The 19,878-nt window shown below is 51.5% G+C and overlaps 1 protein-coding gene across 1 annotated transcript in view; it reads right to left on the reverse strand.

Moving 5' to 3' along the window:
• Positions 1–464: 464 nt before the first annotated feature.
• The window catches only part of WNT7A (Wnt family member 7A), a gene marked incomplete at its 5' end in the record, with an annotated part of 38,573 nt that continues 19,159 nt past the window's right edge, over positions 465–19,878 (reverse strand). The window contains one exon of the mRNA XM_082724802.1: positions 465–2,938. Coding sequence (XP_082580928.1) covers positions 2,459–2,938 — 480 coding nt within the window. The 3' untranslated portion in view covers positions 465–2,458. The remainder of the gene's footprint in view (positions 2,939–19,878) is intronic.

Consider the following 19,878-nt stretch of genomic DNA (forward strand, 5'->3'; position numbering starts at 1 on the left):
CTGAGGGGCCAGGTGACAGGCCACCAGCTAACCTGGCAATTCTTCTAGTAGGCCTTGCTGCCCTCATGCGAGACACACTTTTCATCTGGATACTAAGGAAGGACATAGGGGTAATTTCTGGTATTTGGGGAGGCGCCTCAAAACATTTTCAGACACCATGAGGCCAGGAAGAGAGGGACTACAGCTTGGAAACTCTCTTTGCTCATGGTAGACTCTGGTTTTCCAGGGCAGAGATAAACTGTGACATGGGACCTAAAAGAAGCTTCTATATATTTTCTCCTCCCTCACCTAGCCACACACTACCTATCCACCCATCCACCCACCCACTCCCCCAACCAGATGTGCACCCTCCACTTACCCAATCCCCCATCCATCCATCTATCCACTCACCCATCCATCCACTCATTGCTTCACATCCCTACCCATCGTGACACCCACGTAAAGAAGAAATAAATGATCCAACGGAAGATATCAACCAACCATCCAGCCATTTTATTTGTCCATGCTGTGATCCAGGCCCAGTGCTAACATTGGGGAGTTCCAGCACAGCCTAGACACCAAGGGACTCCCAGTGTGTGGGGCCATCAGGCTGTGGTCTCAGAGGTATCTGAGTTTCACCAGTGTCTGTGAGCACAGAGTTCAGAGGTGCCATCTCTTGGTGGCTCAACACAATCACCAAAGGTCCCTGTGGTCGGCCTCACACCACACCTCACCCGCAAGCAGACACACCTGGGGACCAGCAGATGCACAGAAACACACCCACGTGCAACCCCCCCCCCCCCCCCGAATCTCTCAGGCCCATGGAGAGAGACACAGAGTTGGGTAGTTGCAGGAGCCCACACAATGTAGGTGCCCCAGGACCCCAGAGGTACTTGAAGGTGCAAAGTCACGTGACTACTCAAGACTACCGAGGGACACACACACACACATGCACACACACGTGTGCGCCTGCGCATGCACAGAAATGCAACCAGACACATATTAGAATACCCACAGCCTCTCAGAGGAGAGCTCTGCAGGTTGGCAGGCATTGGATGTAGGAGCAGAGAGGCCTTGTCCACACCTCTCTGCCAATCTGCCCTAGGACCCTGACATCCAGGAAGCCCTGCTGAGCCCTGCTGCTCATGGGACCCCTCACCCCAGCTTTTCTGCCCCATAACTGAGGACTGTGCCTCACCTCTCAGGACACATGGCAATGGCAGGGGCATCCGGCTGGGGAACGGGCTCCCTGAGTTGATTTATGCTGTGTGGTGATTCATCAAGCCCTCTGATAGTCACCCAATCCCAAGGGCACAGGCCTGCCCCCCACATGGCTCACTATGAGCTCACTGCTCAGTGACCTTGCTCAAAAGGCCTAGGCTGGGGATCTGATTTCTGTCCCAGGTAATAACAATGACACCCCAACCCAGGCATCCAGGGTCCACTTCTGCCTGGTTGGCCAACAGAACTCGAGAACCCAGCTATGCGAGGGCCCCCATGGGAACCAGGCCTCGCAGCTCCTTACCCCAAAGCAAGTACCAGAATTAAGAAGAAGCACAGGCCATGGAATGATACAGGCAGACTCAATATAAATAAAATATTCATATAAAAATAGTCTCTTACAAAATATTCTCTCTTATCCAGTGGCTCACTTTCCAAAAGATGGAAACTGTTGGGAGTTTTATTAATATCTTTCCTCTCTCTCTGTATTCCAAACTGGATTCTTCTATTGGTGTGAATTTGAGCTGGGGAGGACTAAAGGATGGAAATCGTAATCAGGGCGATGTCTCCAAATCTGGACCAGCTTAAATTTCTGGATAAGTAGCAGCAAACAGCAAAAAAATATAAACGTGTGTGTATATATATCTATATATGTATAAAGGACGTCTGCTTTTAAACATCTAGTGCTGGGGGTGGGTGGGGAGGTACTCGCGAAATCAACTAGTAGAAATATCTGCGTAAAGGATAGTTATTTACAGTTCTACTTGGCTCCTTGTCCTAGCAACAAAATTATCCCGCAAAGAAAGCAAGCGGTCCACTTTGATTGCAGAAAACGGATCCCGACGAGGTGGAAGGATTCTTTTTAATTAAATAAATTAATATTATTTTTTTTATCAGAATAAATTGTTAAATATTGCTATATTGAGGCCCCTGGGTCCAGAGCTCCTGGTGCAAAAGGCTCTGCTCCAGCGGAGGAGGGCCCCCTCCCCTGGCGGCGTGTGGGGTGGGGCGGAACAGCAGTGGGTGTGGAAGAGAACAGTCCAGGGCTCTGGGGAGATCTTTCCACCGGGTGCCTGTGGGAAACCTGGGAGAGGTTTCCCCACAGCAGAAAAGACAAACTCAGCATTCCTCCCACGGATATCCTGGAAGAGACCCGCCGGGGTGACTGCAGCTGGGGAGCTGTCCGGTCCCCGCTGCGGTCTAACTTGCGGCTGGAGGTGCCCAGCCGGCCCCAAGGGCGACAAGCTGAGTCCCGGGCTCACTTGCACGTGTACACCTCAGTGCGCTCGCTGCAGGTGTTGCACTTGACGTAACAGCACCAGTGGAACTTGCAGTTGCACTGCCACACGCGGGCATACTGGTGGGTGTTGTAGCCGCGGCCACAGCACATGAGGTCACAGCCGCTGGCCTGCGGGGCTGTCTTGTTGCAGGCGCGGCCCTGTGTGCCCACACTGCCCGTCACCGGGTCCTCCTCGCAGTAGTTGGGTGACTTCTCGATGTACACCAGGTCTGTGTCCATGGGCTTGCGGTACGACAGTGGCTTCTTGATCTTCAGGAAGGTGGGCCGCTTGTTGCGGCTGGCACGCACGGGCTCCACATGGACCGCCTCGTTGTACTTGTCCTTGAGCACGTAGCCCAGCTCCCGGAACTGCGGCAGCGTCGTCCAGCATGTCTTTGTGGTGCACGAGCCGGACACGCCGTGGCACTTACACTCCAGCTTCATATTTTCCTCCAGGATCTGCAGGGGTGGGTGGGGAAGAGCACAGCACCCGTCACTGCATGCACTGGCCTGGGGTGGCCCCCAGCCCAGCCCACCCTTGCCCTGTCATGCCCAGCCTAGCTGGCTCCCGCTTTTGTGGTTCTTTGTGGTGGGGTAACTCAGACCTGGATTCAAATCCCTCTCACCGGTGCTTCTACCTGGAGCCCACTTGCTCTCCCGGTCCCTCCCAGCTCCTATCTGGTGATTAGATTGGTGCTCAAATGCATTCAGGCCAGTCCAGGGCACACAGAGGGTTCTTTTTGACCTGGGCAGGTTTATTTTATTTTGTTTATTTATTTATGTAAGAGAGGGAGAGAATGAGTGAGCAAGTACAAGCAGGGGAGAGGCAGAGGTAGTGGGGGAAGCAGACTTCTGGTTGAGAAGGGAGCACCAGGAGGGACCAGATCCCAGGACCCCAGGATCATGACCTGAGCTGAAGACAGACGCTTAACCAACTGAGCTCCGCACCAGGTGCACTTAGCCTGCACAGGTTTAAAATCATTTTTTTTTTTAATATTTTATTTATTTATTTGACAGAGAGAAATCACAAGTAGTCAGAGAGGCAGGCAGAGAGAGAGAGAGGGAAGCAGGCTCCCTGCTGAGCAGAGAGCCCGATGCGGGACTCGATCCCAGGACCCTGAGATCATGACCTGAGCCGAAGGCAGCGGCTTAACCCACTGAGCCACCCAGGCGCCCGGTTTAAAATCATTTTTAAACCAACATTTAAAAACCAGCAGATAGACTTCCAGGTTCAGTTGGTTGGTTGGTTGGTTTCTGTGTTTTGACAAATAGAAAGGGCATCTGGCAACTCTAGGATGCGATTCAAAGCATTTACTAACTGGTATGACTGAGGGCAGACCTGCTGGGTGGAAAGTTGACTACACATGGCAGCGTGACAGCCCTGCTCACCGCAGCCTTTGTCAGCACTGTCACACGGCAGCGACACCTGGAGCTGCCTCCTTCACTGGCTGGTATCCCTCAACTTGCCATAGTCCCCACCTCTCCATATTGCCTCCTTGACCTCGAGCTTGTATTTTCAGAGGTCATCTGCTTGACCACTTAAGACATCTGCCAGGCACGGTGAACACCCAGAGATGGGAACCCTGGCTCTGATTTAGCCTTCCTGGGCTATGCCCCATTTCCCTGGATGTCCCTGGCAGCTTTCTCTGACCTCCAGCCTACGTGGGGTACCTCTTTTTCTGAGTTCCCAATTCCCCTCAGGCTCCCATTGCCCTAGCACTGAGACGCAGTGTTGTACGAGGAATGAAAAGCACAGAAGCTGGACCCCGGGTTTAAATCCCAGATCTAACACAAACTTGCTGTGTGCCCTCGGGCAACTTCCTTGAGTCCTCTGTGCTGCATTTTCCCCTTGTGCAAAATGGGAGTGACAATTGATATTAATTGTAATCATACAATAAAACACTTGATAGCAACAGAAAAGAATGAACTAATACACACAGGAAGAACAGATCTCTAAGACGTAATGCTGAGAGAAAGAAGTTGGATGCTGAAAAGAACATACTGTGTGATTAAACAGATGTGAGGTTGAAGAACAGGGAAAGCTAATGCCTGGGTTTCATTCTTCTCTACATACTTGGACAGTGGGCCACAGATGGCCCGTAAGCCATATTTTGCTGACCCCTGCCTTGGAATATCCATGCAAGCAAAGGAGGCAACATTTACCAAACCCCCGTGGTACTTAGTATTTAGGTTGTTATTAGGCTTTGGGATTTGTTCTTTTTAAAATCTCTTCACTCCTTCCCTTCTTTCTTCATTCTTTTTAAAAACTATATTATAGAAGGAAGTATCTTTGGAACTAAAGCTTCTCTTCCCTTATCATCATCTTCAGTCTGATTTTATCGCAGTCGACATTTATGAAGGTCCTACTGTGTACCAGACACTAGGGCGGGAAGGTACGAGTGAGCAGTTTCTGGGTCACAGTGTCTGAGCATTTTCATGGTCTCCATGTGGACTGTCAAATTTACTTGGCTTGTTATATAGTGAAAAAAAAAAAAAGTGGATTAATGAGTAAATACCTAAACACTTATTAATCACCTGTACACGCACTGGGCCCATGCCTCTGTAAGTGGCATCATTGAACTCCATGAGGTTAGTATGATTCCATTTTACAGGGGTAAAAACTGAGGCTCAGCTAAGTCCTGGAGCTGGTCTGTGGGGGCATTCAGAGGCGAGGATTTTACTGCTGAGGGCTGTGAACCAACTGCTTGAACCAACTGCCGCTTACTTGCTTTGTGACCTTGGAATTGTCACACCCCCTCTCTGGGCCTCAGCTGCCGTCACTGAAACATGGAATAAAGGCAATTCCCTCTTTTCTGGCAAAAGTCAGGGTGCTGGAACAGAATCAGACATTCAAGAAATAGTCACTAGCTCTGCCTCTGGGCTGGGCCAATGCCAGTGCTGGGGATACAGAGGTGGCAAGATCTGGTTCCTGTCTCCAAGAATGGGCTTGTGTTCAGGGTCCTCCCCGTCCTAAGAGCTCTGCATCCAGGAGGAGAGGACCAGAGCTTGGGTCAGTGGTCTCACTGGGAAGGGAGCACCACCCTGTTTAAACCATGGTGTCTGTAATCCGATGAGCCAGCAATGCCACAAGCATCCAGAATGTTCAGGGACAGAACTTTCAGCTGGCTGAATGCTCTGATTCCAGGACACCTAGAGAGCACCTCCTGGGTGAGCAGCCCCGTCAAATAACACAGATGTCCCTTTTGGACGTCAGTGAGGATATAGTTCCTAAGAGTCCAGCCTTCCTTCCTGCCTCGGCTTGAGAAGCGTGGGAAAAGAGCACAGCTCAGGGGTGTGGCGATGCGCTTGGGGGCAGGGTAAGGCAGCAGGTTCCGGCTGACTGAGATTGCAGTGTAGTCAGACATTTCGACATGGATATGCTGGGGGATAATCAGAATGGATTCTGACGCTCCTGAAGATGCAGGGCCGTGCACACATGGCATGGCGTCTCATAACACGTGCTGACCTACAGCTCAGAAATCTCACTTCCAAGGCATATACTTGAGAGAATGAAATGCTCATGCGCACAGGAAATAGGTTCAAGGATGTTCATAGCAGCAGCATTGATGGATGTATGGAGACTGCCTAGAGTGGATTCATGGTGTCTTCGCACTGGGCGCTCTCTGTGTGTCCAGCGTGGTGGGATGGATAAGCTAAGAGGTGCGCTCTTCAGGACTCTACAGGACAGTGACAATGAACAGCTATAGCAAAGCACACCAACAGAGGTCAAGCCCAGAAATACAGTGGGGAGGGCAAAAAGCAGTCGGAAAAGATGTCCCCGGGATGAATTCATGTATATCAAGTTCAAAGGTAGGCAAAAGTGAATTGTATGTTTCAAGGCCACCTACAGAGGGGGAAAGTACAATAAGAAGTAAAGAAATGAGGGTCACAAATACCAAGACAGTGGCTGTTTCTGGGCTGGGGTGTGAGGGGCTGTGGTTGACAAAGGTCACCGGGGGCACTGAGGCTTTATAATCTTTCTTTTAAATAGTACGAATGTCCCATGAGCTTTTTTGCATAGAAGCTATATGTCACAATTTATAAAAATGCAGTGGGTCCAAAAGCCACTAAGCACTAAGCTCAACATCATTTGCATCAGGCAAATGCAAATCAGAATAGAATAGCCACTTCCCACCCTCTAGGATGGCTGACAGAAGAAATACAGATATGCAAGTGTTAGCAAGAGTGTGGAGAAATGGAAACCTTGACACACCATCAGTGGGAATGTGAAATGGAGCAGCCCTGTGGTTCCCCAAAATGTGAAACATAGGGTTATCATATGGCCCAGTGCTATAGACTGAATGTTTGAGTCCACCTCCAAATTCACGTGTTGAAATCCTAGTAAGTGGAGCCTCTGGGAGGTTCTTAAGTCATGAGGATGGAGCTGTCATGAATGGGATGAATGCCTTATAAAAGAGGCTCCAGAGAGACCCCATTAGGGGTTACCCTTCCACCATGTGAGGTCACAGGAAGACGGCACTGGCTTTGAACTAGAAAGAGGGCGAGATGCTGTGTGCCTTCATCTTGGACTTCCATCCTCCATAACTGTGAGACATAAATGTCTGTTGTTTATATGTCACCCAGTCCGTGGGACTTTGTCATAGCCTCCTAAAAAGACTAAGACACCCAGCCAGCAATTCTGCTCCTAGGTATATACTCAGGAGAAATGAAAACATACGCCCATACAAAAACTTGTTAACCAATGTGAACAGCAGCATTCTTCATAATCGCCAAAGAGTGGAAAAACCCAACTGTCCATCACCTGATGAACGGATACAGAAAACATGGCACAGGCACACACAATGGAACATTATTTGGCCACAAAAACGAATGAAGTGCGGACACACGCTACAACACGGATGGACCTTGGAAGCATCACGCTCAGTGACAGAAGCCAGACCCAAATTGTATGGCTGCATTTACATGCGATGTCCAGAAGAGGCACATCTACAGAGACAGAAGGTAGATGAGCAGTTTGGGAAGAGCCTGGGGGAAATGAGTGTCTGCTGGGGGTTACAGGTTTCTCTCCGAGATAATGAAAATACTCGAAAATTATGATGGTGGAACACATCTGAGAATATGTTAAAAAAAAAAAAGCATGGAACTGTACACTTTATATGAGTGCCCTGGATGGTATGTGAATTATACCTTAATAGAGTGGGTTCTCTAAAAAAAATCCTTGAAGGTTTTAGTGGAAAAGCAATAGGTGGTATTTTTGAGGCTGTGACACTGACTGTTTGCGTTCGGCGGATGCCGGGCCAGGACCCCCAGTGCCGAGGTCAGACTCTGGGGTCAGGCTGGGTATGGCTGCTACTCCCACTTCATGGGGCCTTCCGTACACTGCCTCCGTACACTGCCTCCCTCTTCCTGTGAGGCCACAGCTGGCCTGAGGCCATTGCAGTATTTGTGTGGGGCCCTCATCAGATGATGTCCAGCCTGTGAACCCAGCAAACTTTGCATTTTCAGAGCCCCGGTGATTGCATTATATCTGTGCTAAGCTGTGCATAATCACAGCTGCCCTGGCCAGAACTGGCCACCCAGGCGGGCATCCGGATGGGCACCCAGCCCTCTGCCTGAGGCAGGGGACAAGAGCAGAGGAAACAAGTGTGGGACAAAGCCACATTCTTTGCACCCCCTGACCCCACCCCACACCCCCGAAGACCAGGCTGGCTACCAGCTTCTTGGCTGTCTAGAGGGACTTCAGAGCTCCCTTTCCATTGGGACAGTCTGGATTGTGATCCAGGGACATGTAGGCTCTAAGGGTTTGAAGAGTCTGCAGGCTCTAAGATGATACAACCTCTTGCACCTTCCTAGAGCTTGGCACAGAGCAGGTGCCCAGGAAATGCCCAAAGGGAAATTCACCAACAGGATGCATTCAAACTATTCCATGACCAGCAGGCAGTGAGACAGAACAAACTCTCCTGAATGTTCAGGGTCTGGGAGGCCCTGCCAGGCTGGACGGAGGGGAAGTGCTGAGGATCCTGGGAGCAACTAAGATCAGGGGAGGGGCGATCAGAGGGCTTGGAGCAGCTGCAATGGACTCATGTCAATATTTTATGACCCTGATTGCACTGGTGGGTCCCAGCTTACACGGTAGCCACAGCAGCCTGCTTGGGGTCTGCTGTTTGGCCATCCTGGGATAGAGAGTTGCTTCGATGCAGCAGGAAAGTAAAGGAGAAAATAAAGCTGTGAGGTTCACGGTCTGGTGTCTCAAGAGTGTCGTCTCTGGAGAACATGGAGGTCTCCCACTTCTCACCCCACCGATGGCCTGGGATCTGAACACAGCAAGGGGCCCCAGATTAGTGGGCTGGTGGTGCCGGGGGGAGGGGGTGGCTCTTTTGGGGGAGACAAGAAGCGGCTGCAATAGGGGTTCACATTTTACCTTATAAATCCTCACTCCTGTTCCTGGCCTCCACTGGCTTCCCTGCCCACTCACAATAAAATCCCACCTCGTAGCCAACACGCAGCCACAGGTGGAGAAGAGAAGGAAATATGTTCCCCTCATCAGGTAAAACTCCTGATTTTCCTGACATTCCCTCAGAGGTGGCCATTATCATCCCATTTCACAGGTGAAGCAAGTGAGGTTCAGAGAAAGGGAGGGACTTAAGCAAGAACGGAGTGTGAGTCTGTATGTCTTTCCAGACCACTCCCTGTGCTCCTGACCTTTGCTGCATGCCACAGGAGATAGTATAGGGCACCTAACCATTGCTACTGGTGACTGGCTGGTTGGGCCTGGTGGATATCGGTCATGGGACAGTATGAATGCAGTTGCCACCTCCAGTTAGGCCTGAACTGCGGAAGCCCTGTTGGGAGATTAGAGGGCAGGAGGGAACTCCTCCTGCTTGCTCCCCACCGGGACCCTCATTTTCATCTCCCTAGAAAGACACTGCCAAGGGTCGCTCCCTATTTCTTCCTTCCCCTCTGTCTCAGGCAGCCACTAAATAGTATTCTGTCTTTATGGTTTTCCCATTTGAGACATTTCACATAAATGGCACCTTATAATAAGATGGCCTTTTGTGGGTCTAGTTTCCTTAATTCAGCACAGTGTTTTTTTCGTTTTTGTTTTTTAAAGATTTTATTTATTTATTTGACAGACAGAGATGACAAGTAGGCAGAGAGGCAGGCAGAGAGAGAGGAGGAAGCAGGTTCCCTGCTGAGCAGAAGAGCCCGACGTGGGGCTCGATCCCAAGACCCTGAGATCATGACCTGAGCTGAAGGCAGAGGCTTTAACCCACTGAACCACCCAGGTGCCCCAGCACAGTGTTTTTAAGGTCCCTCAATGTAACATGGTGTAGCTTGTACCAATACGTCTTTCTTTGTCATGACTGTATAATATCTCATTGTGTGGCTATGCTACATGCTGTCCCCCATCCCTCAGTTGTTGGACAGCAGCCCCTTCCTAAACACTCTATAATTTCCTAGTCTGAGTGCACCCAGTGGACTGGCCATGACTGTGATGCCAGTGGCGAGACGCGGCTCCTTTGAGGTGAGCTGAGAACGAGCCCCTTCCTCTTGACTGCCAGGCCTGTCCTTGTCTACCTCTTGGATCTGGTCTCCTGTTCCTTACCCGGCTAATCTTTACTGCCATATCAGAGGCTCAACTCAACAAGTCTGCCACCGGGTCTGTGCCCTCTGGGGGAGACTCATACATGTGCCAAATGACACAGAGTACCTCACAGAGGGGGTTATCTGAAATATCGAAAGCCCAAGAGAATCAAAAGTTCCACCAATGGGGACTGGTTACATAAATTCTGACGATTCTCTAAACTGGAATGTCCTGCAGCTGTTAAAGAGAACAAGGCAGTTCTGTACTTACTAATGAGGGCTGATTGGCAAGAGACACGGGGAAGAGAACAAAGCAAGGTGCGGAAAAGTATGCAGACCACGAGCTCACTGGTGTGAGAAAGAAAAAAATACATGCACTGGTGTTAGTAAGAACACAGAATAATCTCTCTGGAAGAATGCATGAGAAATTGGTAAGAGTGGCAACTTCCGGAGAGGATACCCAGTGCTGGGGATTTGGGGAGACAGGAGCCTTCCTTCTCATGGGGTTGTCTTTTGTACCTTTTGAACATGCTGTCATGTCAGAAAAAAGTCACCTCCTCCACGAAGCCTGCCTTGATTGTCAGTGACTCCCTCAGGTTCTTCATGGCTATCCTGGGCTATTGATACCTGTCAACTTGGCCCTGTGAGACTGTCTACCTGTCAGCGTCTCCCATCAGGCCAGTGGGTCTCTGTGGTGGACGTGGAACTATACCATTCATATACCCCTTCAAGGGAAGTCTTGCATCCAAGCTACAGCTAGTAAGGTGCTAGCCAATTGGCTTAGGGTGGGGGGGCAGGAAAATAAGCCCTTTTGTACCTTGTGTAGTATTCGCTAATTTCTTCGAGAGCAATGTTCCTATCATGGCTGATTTTTAAGCTACAAGTGATTTAGCAATTGGTTCACAAATCCCTGGATCTTTAACACGGTGCCTGTGAGCCCACACGAGCGAGCCCCAGTGCATTATGGGGCCAGGAGTGCAATCAGCATGCAGCCCCCAGTGGTCAGATACTCCAGGGCCTGCCCCAGTTGCAGAACTGCAGCCTAATTGGGTGGGCTGCAGCCAGAGGCGGAGAGAGGGAGGGGTAACAGGTCTGGCCACTCTGATGGGCAGTACCTGCTCTAGAGTTCTTCCCACGGCTTTGTCTGGCCAACACTGCAGCAGAGCATCTCGGTCCAGTCCTGCTCCTCCCCTTTCCCTTGGCTGAGCCCTACTGAGTACCTGGGACCTAAAACACCATCTCAGCCTCTACTTCTCCAGAACCCCGCCTGTGACATTCCTCGGAGATGGGGGCCAGGACATTCACCTCCACCTCCCTGGCCTCTGGCAGAGAAAGCCTGGCGTGGAGACGGTACTGACCAGTAGGAAGCAGAAAGAAGGACCTAGTGCATGTCTATCCATGTTCATTCACTGACTCATTTTGCATTGAGCACTAACTGTGTGCCATTCGGTCCATTTGGGATCACCACCACTACTGGAGACCTGGGAAGACCCTGAGGCAGGAAGATACCATCCCTGCCTTCTCTGGGCCTGCAGATCCCAGATCCCAGCTGGAAGCAGCCATGATAGCCCTCCTGAATCTAATTATAAATTAGTGTGTTCCATGAAGGAGTGGGACAGAATGCAAAGAAAAGTTTCGACCCAAGAGTAGCTGCGCTTGGGTGCAGTTCCAGGAAGCTTCCCCCAAGAAGGCAAAGGCTGAGCTGGCAGCCAGAAAACAGGAGGGCTCAAACTTAGCCAAATTTAGCAGGATGGGGAAGGGGCATTTCAGACCAGGAAAGAGCACATGCCAAGGCCCTGAGGTAGGAGGGATGTGGCCTGTCCATTGAGAGAAATGGGAAGGGGCCGGGGGCTGACCACTCAGGGCAGGGAGGAGCCTGGATCACCCTCCAGCCAAGGCGTGCCACTAGGGGCCTTTCAGGCAAGGGAGTAGCAAGGTCCGAATGACACCTTTAGAGATCATTCCAGACAGAGCAGACATCAAGTTAGAGAAGGTCAGAGTGGCAGGATAGTGATATGGAAAGAAACCGTCGCCATCACACAAGCCAGAGACGACAGTGGCTCTGACATAGATGGAAGGGATGGGAGGGAAACATGAGCAATACTTGGTGAATGATCTGTGGGGAGATTGTGGGGGCCCAGGGCAACTCACAGGCCTCCCATGGCTATGGACACTATGCACTGAAGCAAGGAACCCAAAGAAGGACTAGGCTGGAGGAAGAGCATGTATTGAAGAGATGATGGGGAAATTTCTGGCATAGTGAGTAACCCATAAGAGGGGTGTCTGGGGAGGCTTTTGGTGCCCCTGAAATCTGTCCCTAGTCAGCATGGGTGCCCACAGGAGAGAATGTGACTGGAGTCCCAGTCAGTATTCAGTCTCTCTCACAGACTAAAGCATGTGGTTGAAACCAGCCAGAAGTGGGGAAACACCTATAATCTTTGGTATTAAAAAAAAATTACAAAAGCACAGGATAAGATATTCTGAGAAAAACTGAAAGCTTTACATGACCACAGGTTCATTATGAGCTAATAAGCTGCTAAAAAGCCTGAGGTCATATTAACTGAGGTCTGGTGCCCACAGTAAGGGAGGAGATTGCTATGTGATTTTCAGAACTGAGCTATGCCCTGGCAGATGGACAGAGACACAGTATGTATAGGAAAAAGGGCTGGAGACCCCATACTGAAGTAGATGGAGCTGACCAGCCTAGAGAAGGCAGTGTCTGGTTGTTCTGGTGACTGCCCCACCTGCTCTGCAAATCTGTCCTGGGGCAGGGTGAGTGGGAGGGACAGTGTGTCCATCCAGAGGGCAGAACGGGGACTCCAGCTGGAGAGGAGTCACAGGATAGTAGATCCCTGGTCAGTGAGATGCCAGCCTTCCCCACCAAGCTGACCAGACCTGGATGGGGGTTGCTGGGGAGGTGATGAGCTCCCCGTCCTAGAGAGTGTGGTAGCAGCAGTTGGGGTCTGCAGTGGGGATGCCTGCAGAGGGTAGGGTGGGGCTACTCTCAATCTGCTTCTCTATCCCCCAACTCAGCCCCAAACCTATCTGGAGAGCAGGAAGGATTTTCTGCACTGCTGGAGGGAGAAAAATCAATCTCTTTCTGACAGGTCTCCCAGGAAGTGCCAACAATGTACCAGGTGCTGCCCAGAGCCCAGAATTACCCAGGACAGGATTCTTAGGCCTGGGAGGGGCCTTGGGAGAAACTTGGCTCCAGAAATTCCTTGATTCATAACACCAAATAGATACTATTGAAGCTGGCCTCCTGGGCCATGGCAGACTCTTGGGGCTGTCCAGAGGATCTGGGAGTGAACTTCTGGGAAGCAGAAGGGGTTCTGAGGGGAGGGAGATCAGACAGTGAACTTGAACTCCCACCCAGTCCATGCTGCGTGGCACTCCTGTGACTGGGAGCCTCTGTCACCCTCCGAAGCATTCTGAAGGCCTCTAAATTGGAAAAAACCCAAAGCTGTTTCTCAGCATTGAATTCCACTGCTCCCTCTCACAGACCCTCCCACGCTGAGGCCACTGGGAAGATCGTGACACCCCCCACAGTCCAGGAGGATATCCCACCTCAGGGTGGTCCGTGACTCCTGCCACACCCTCCACTGGGTGTGCAGCTCCATTCCTCTCCCCATTGTCTGACCCGCCCCCCAAACCTTCAGGAGCCTCAGAAAATGGTCTTCTTCCTCAGAGCATCCTGCCCTGCCCACCAATGCCGGCAGGACTCAGCAAGCCTGGATCTCTCCTGCTTCCAGCCTTCTCTTTGTGCCTGGTTTCACAAGGCTGCTGTGGCCTTCAGAGCTCTGCAAACACTGCCTCCTCAGTGAGGCTTTCCCAGCCACCCACATTATGGTCATCCTGTCAGCGATGGCTCCCAGCACCTGCCAGTCATCCCTCCCAGATCCCACTGCTCACCTCCCAGTTCCTACCAGTCATTACTCCCAGGTCCCATTGCTCATTGTTCTCTGATCCCACAGCTCATTGCTCATGGTTCACATTGCCCATTGCTCCCAGGTCTCACTGGTCATGGCCAAGGATAGGATCTTGACTCAGGCCAGTCAGGGCCAATAAGAATAAGTCCTGGGGATTCAGTGTGAAGAAAAGATAAGAACTTTTCTGGTCATTTCCCACCAGATGTGAAGAAGGAATGCAGGAACCAGAGTTATGGATAGGCATCCTGCAATCATATGGGTGTGAAGATGAAGTTAACTGGGAAAGCAGAGCTGAGAAAAAAAGAGAGTGTGATGGGTATGTGCAGCTGGCTCCTAGGAATATCCTCTGCATCCTGGATCAAGCTGGACCTGAATGCATTATCCCAGGACAATTCAGTTCCATGAACTGATGAATTTCCTTTGTTTTAAAGCTGGCTTGAGTAGTTTCTGTCTCCTATATCTTAAAATATCCTAACTGATACACAGCTCCCTTTATCTGTGTAGGAGAGATGCTTTTTGTAAAGCTGATAGCTAGCCCATGGGTTTTAAGTCACAGTATGCAAAGATCTGGGGGAGGTGGGGGAAAACTGGTTTGCTTGAAAGGGCCTTGGGGAGGCCAAGAACTTGAGGGCTGGAGATTGAGGTTAGCTGGGCATCTGCTTTCCTTTGATCCCTCCACTGTTGGCCAGCCTGGCTCTTCTGCTCAGTGTTCCCTGTCCCTTCAGGCCTCTAGGTAATAAGAGCTCCCCGGTGTCACCGGTACCAGGTGCTGTAATAGCCCTCACAGGAGTCCCCAAATGCTGCCCACACCCTTTGAAGTAATCCCTTCATTACACTCTCTTCTCTTCCTACAACTGTGTCATCTACCAGACCCTGGCTGGGACACAGGTGGGTAAGATACACCACCTCTATGAGCCTTGGTTTTTGTTTCCTTGTTCAGTGGAACTCACCCCCTGGTGGGCGAGGCCAGGACCAAATGACCAAAGGTATAGGTGCCAGGCCAAAGGAGGCTCTCCAGACATGTGGCTGCTCTTATTCTGACCATTAAATTATTCACAGTAACATGTGACATTTTTGTGTTGGTCTTGGATAAGAGTAGGGACAATTTCTCAGGAAGAGCTCCAGGCTGGCTTCCCACCCAAGCTTCACCTCTTCCTCCCTGCAAGACTGTGAGCCCCACAAGGGCAGGAAACCACGTTCAACCCCAAGAACAGTCACTCACTTCCTTCAGCTGCTATTCTAAATTCTTCACATAAAGCAGCTCACGGAACCCGTACAGCAAGCCCCCGAGGCAGATTTCTCATCCTCATCCCCATTCTACAGGTGAGAAAGCCAAGGCACCAGGGAGTTAGGAAGTGGGGGAACTGGTCTTCTCTGGCAAGCAGTCTGCCTCCGGAGCTCTGCGGGGCAGTGGAACAGAAGGAAGGCTGAGAGCCCAGGATGGCCTTGTTCCCTTAGGCTACAGACACTGGGGTGTCCACACCGGGGGTCCTCTTCCAGGATGCACACTCACCATCCCACCACCCCGGGGTGTGGCTGCTGATCCCAGAGGGCAAGTTCCTCCTAGGAGCTGCTCTCCCAGCATGGAAGCCACCTCACCCAGGGTCATGCCCCTCCTCAGGGCAACTCTAGCCAGTGACTGGTTGACGCTGGCCCTAAAGACCTGTCTCTGTGCCTCAGCTGGGGATGACTCCAAAGGGCCATTCCAGCCCCAGAGCATCTCACGGGACCCGCTGAAGTCTCTGTTGGGGCTACAACACAGCCCACCTTCTCTCCCTTGCTTCCCAACAGATGTATCTTCCCAGAGCCCTTTCTGGAAATGCCCTGCATGTGAATTTCCACGTCGGGAGCCCTTTCTGGTGGCCCTGATCTGAGGTCGTGTGTTACTCAGTGGGCAGCTGGCTGTGGACCATGCCACCCGGAGAGCACAGGTAGGAACACCGTCCCAGGAGAAAAGCCTGCAGGCTGCCAGCCCAGAATCATCACTGCCTCCCCACTTCCTGTTGCTGCTCCTCCTCCCTGTCCCTCTTGTTCCTCCTCCTTCTCCTGCTCCTTATCCCTCCCCCTGCTCCTCCCTCTCTTGCTTTTCTTCCTCCCCCTCTTATCTCTCTGCTCCTCTGCCGCCACCCCTAGCTCCCCTCCTCTTGCGTGTCAATCCATCATGGGCAGAAAGCTCCATGTCATTGAGCTGCAGCTGTATTCCTCTGGGCAACTCAGATGAAAGAGGAAAAGGCAGCTTTTTTTGGGTAAACATTTGGAGTATTTTCTTCTCAGCCACATTCTTTAAGTCATATTGGATGCACCGACTTCAAGCAAATATTCCCGTCTGCCTCAGGTGGGGACGGCAGGGGGAAAGCCAAGCGTTCCATAGAACAGAACCCCAGGAATGCGAGCAGGTTAGCCCCTGACTGCCGGGGGGCACAGCATCCGGCCAGGGCCTCGGGACAAGGACTGTCAACCTAAACCAGAGAGAGAAGTTTCCCAGTCTAGATTGGGACCTTCTGAAAGTCAGAGCTGGCTAGGTTACAACTGTTCCAACAACCATCTATGGCTCCTTATTGTTGGGGTTAAAGCCCAGTCTTTTGCCTGGCTCTCTGGGCCCCCACAAACTTGGCCTCTGCCCAACTCTGGGGACTTGAAGGAAGCCACATCTCAGGGACAAACACCCCCCCCCCCCAGACTTGTCTCCTTCTAGGATCCCACCCCTCCCCCAGTACACCTGTATGCCCCTGAACACAGTCACACTCCCTCAAACACACCCCATGCCTTACACGCACATGTGTCCTCCCCATATGCACAGCCCCCAACGACCCCCATGCTGTCCACACCCTCAGTCATCACCACACACACTATCACACACACATTCACACACACATCCTCACTCCCAGTCACACGCACACACATGCTTATATATACCATCTCACGTCACTCACTCCCGCACAACACACGCTCATATAGCCTCTCGCCTACCTGGACACACCACATACCCTCCCATGCTCAAACACACACCTACACATGCAGAGCCCCCCACATACTCGCACACATACAACCTCCCCCACACTCTTGCACACCTTGTACACACATTTAGAGGTCCTCACACACATGCTCACACACATGCAACATACAAAGAACCCTCATACACATACTTGTACATACACACACACACTTCTCACACACACTCACACGCAGCTTACACAGACGTGAGGGAACCCCATGGAGGAGGCCAGCAAATGGACTCCACTGTGCTTCCTAGCCAGGGGCCCTGGGCCAGGCCTCAGCTTTGCTTTCCCGTACACTGAGACTCCCTTAAGCCCTTCGAAGGGCTGTTATGGGCATTTAAGGTAAAAACTCCATTTCAGAGGTGGAACAGACAAGGCCCAGCTGGGGCAAAGGCTGCTCACGGTGCCGCCTCCTAACCCCAGCCCACCTCTCCCAGGCACACTCTTGTCTGCTTCTTTCTCATGAGCTGACTCACCCAGAGGGAGCAGGATTGAGCAGAGGCAGGGGCCACCTCCCACAGGTGGGTGATGTGGACTGTGGCCAGGAGTGAGCTTAGTCAAGTGACCCCAACTATAGCCTGAGGGGCAGGAAGCCAGCAGGAGAGCACTGGAGCCCCTGAGCCATATGTTCCTCCCAACTTCTGGAGCATCAGTGAATTGGCCTTGGCATTCATTCATTTATTCATTCGTTCTTTCATTCATACATTCATTCTCTTACTAATTCATCCTTCCGCTACATATGTGTTCATTTAATCCCTGCTCTGGGCCAGGCCCTGTGGTGGAAGGCCAGCTGGGCAGAAAGAGGCAAGCCCCCTGCTCTCTGGAAGCTTCCATTCTGGGGCGAAGGGAACCAGACTCCCAATGGTTTCACAGGCCGAGGCCAGCTCCCACCAATGTTGGCGCTGAAGGAAAGCCCACACCTGCCCCTCCTGTGACCCCAGACCCCAGCCGTTCTCCTCCCATGAATTGATGGGAAATGTTTTTGAGGCAATGGAGGAATCTGGATCAACTGGGGTAGCATATAGCCCTGAGGAACTGGTCATGTCGCTCTGGGTAATAAAGAGTATTGTTGTTATGTTTTAAAAAAATCCTTATTTATTACTGAAATAACATGATGTCTGGGGTTTGCCTTACTGAGGGGAGGTGTGGTGGACTCTACAGTAATGTTGATGGCTGTTGGCCAAATTGGGGTTGTTGTGACTGGGGGATGGGTATGTGGGCTTCATTATACTGTTCTCCGTTCATCTAACCTCATCCTCCCCTGCTAACTCCTACCTCGCCTTCTACGCCTCTGTCCACTGAACTCCAGTTATAATGCCTTCCTTTCTGTTTCTCTACTACACCAGGGATGCTCCTGCCTCAGGCCCCTTGCACTTGCTGTCCCTCTGCCTGGAATACTTCCCGACCCGGTCTCTATATGGCTCCCTCCCTCCCCTGACTTTTGCTCAAATCTCTCCTTTCCAAGAACACTTTCTCTGACCCCTGCCCTGATTCACCCTGTTCCCTTGGGTTAGTAACTGACATGGCACACATTTGCTTTGTTTGGTTTCTCTTGTCTCCCACTGGAATGTAAACTGCTCAAGGACAGGGACTTGGTCTAGATTGGTGCCATGACCATAGCCGGTGCTCAGAAAATACTTGCCAAATGAATGACTGAGGAAAGGCCCAGGAATGAGGTAATGCCAGCTGCACACCCTTTCTTCCCCCAGACACCCCCCAGATGACCCGCCCCGACTCCAGCGAGAACCATAATGGTGGAGGCTGACTAGAGTGAGGTGAGGAAATCCTCCTCCGCTGAGAACTGACATTGAGTAGGATGAGGCTGGACAGAGAGAACAGCACAGGCAAAGGCCCTGGAACAGAAGGGAGCAGAGACACAGGGAGACACGGGGAGAGAGCCAGCCTGGCCTCCTGACGGGACTGGGGCAGAGGTGGTGGGGAAGCTTGGTGTTTGAGAAGCCCCTTCAGGTCGTCCTGTGGATGAGAGCCTGGAGGCCTGAGCAGGTGCAGAAAGAAGTAAGATGGAGGCTCAGCCAGGCAGATCCACAGATGAAAGGCAAGGAAACCCACAGAAACTAGAGGACTGCTTGGCCGTTTTCCAGAAAAGGGCTCCTGTGAACTTGCTTTGGTGGTGACTCAGTCACAGCACCTGCAGCCCTTCCTGGGCCTGGCCAGTCCTAGGAGGATGAAGAACCCGTGCTCCCAGGGCACGGCTAGTCCACACAGCCCAGCAGCCTGGTGCCTCTGCCTGTCCAGACCCTCCTCTCTTCACCCCGGGATGCAGGCGCCTGCAGGGACAACCCTGGATGTGGCGAACTTCAAAGACCCATGTTATCGAACGACAAGGACGGTGCAACAGCCACACCAGAAACAGGCATCCACACAAAACCAGCACTATTCACAGGAGCCCCCACGTGTCCCTCCGCTGACCAGATATGTAGAAAGGGGCATATTTGTACAAAGAAATATTATTCAGCCATAAAAAGGAATGGAGTACTGAGAGAGGCTCAACATGGATGGTCCCTGAAAACATGGTCCTAAGTGAAAGAAGCCAGACACAAAGGATCACCTCGCGTATGATTCCATTATATGAGTTGGCAAATCCACAGAGAAAGAAAAAAGCAGATTAACAGTTGCCTGGGGGAACCAGGAGTGGGGACTAACTGTTCATTGTTAACAGGTATGTGGTTTCTTTGTGGGGTGAGATGAGGAAAATACCCTAAAATCGTTACAGTGAGAGTTGTGCGACTCTGTGAATCCCTTCTGTGCGCGCTTAATGCCAGATCTTTCTGAACCCCATGGTGGCCAGGCCACCTCAGGACCTTGGAGGCTGCTCTTCCCTCTGCCTGTGACACACTTCCTCCAGTTCCTCAGCTCCAGCTCTGCTCCTCAAAGCAACCCTCGCTTGACAGCCTTTCCATGGTGC

Source organism: Mustela nivalis, assembly GCF_964662115.1.
Source record: "Mustela nivalis genome assembly, chromosome: 1".
Classification (NCBI taxonomy): domain Eukaryota; kingdom Metazoa; phylum Chordata; class Mammalia; order Carnivora; family Mustelidae; genus Mustela; species Mustela nivalis.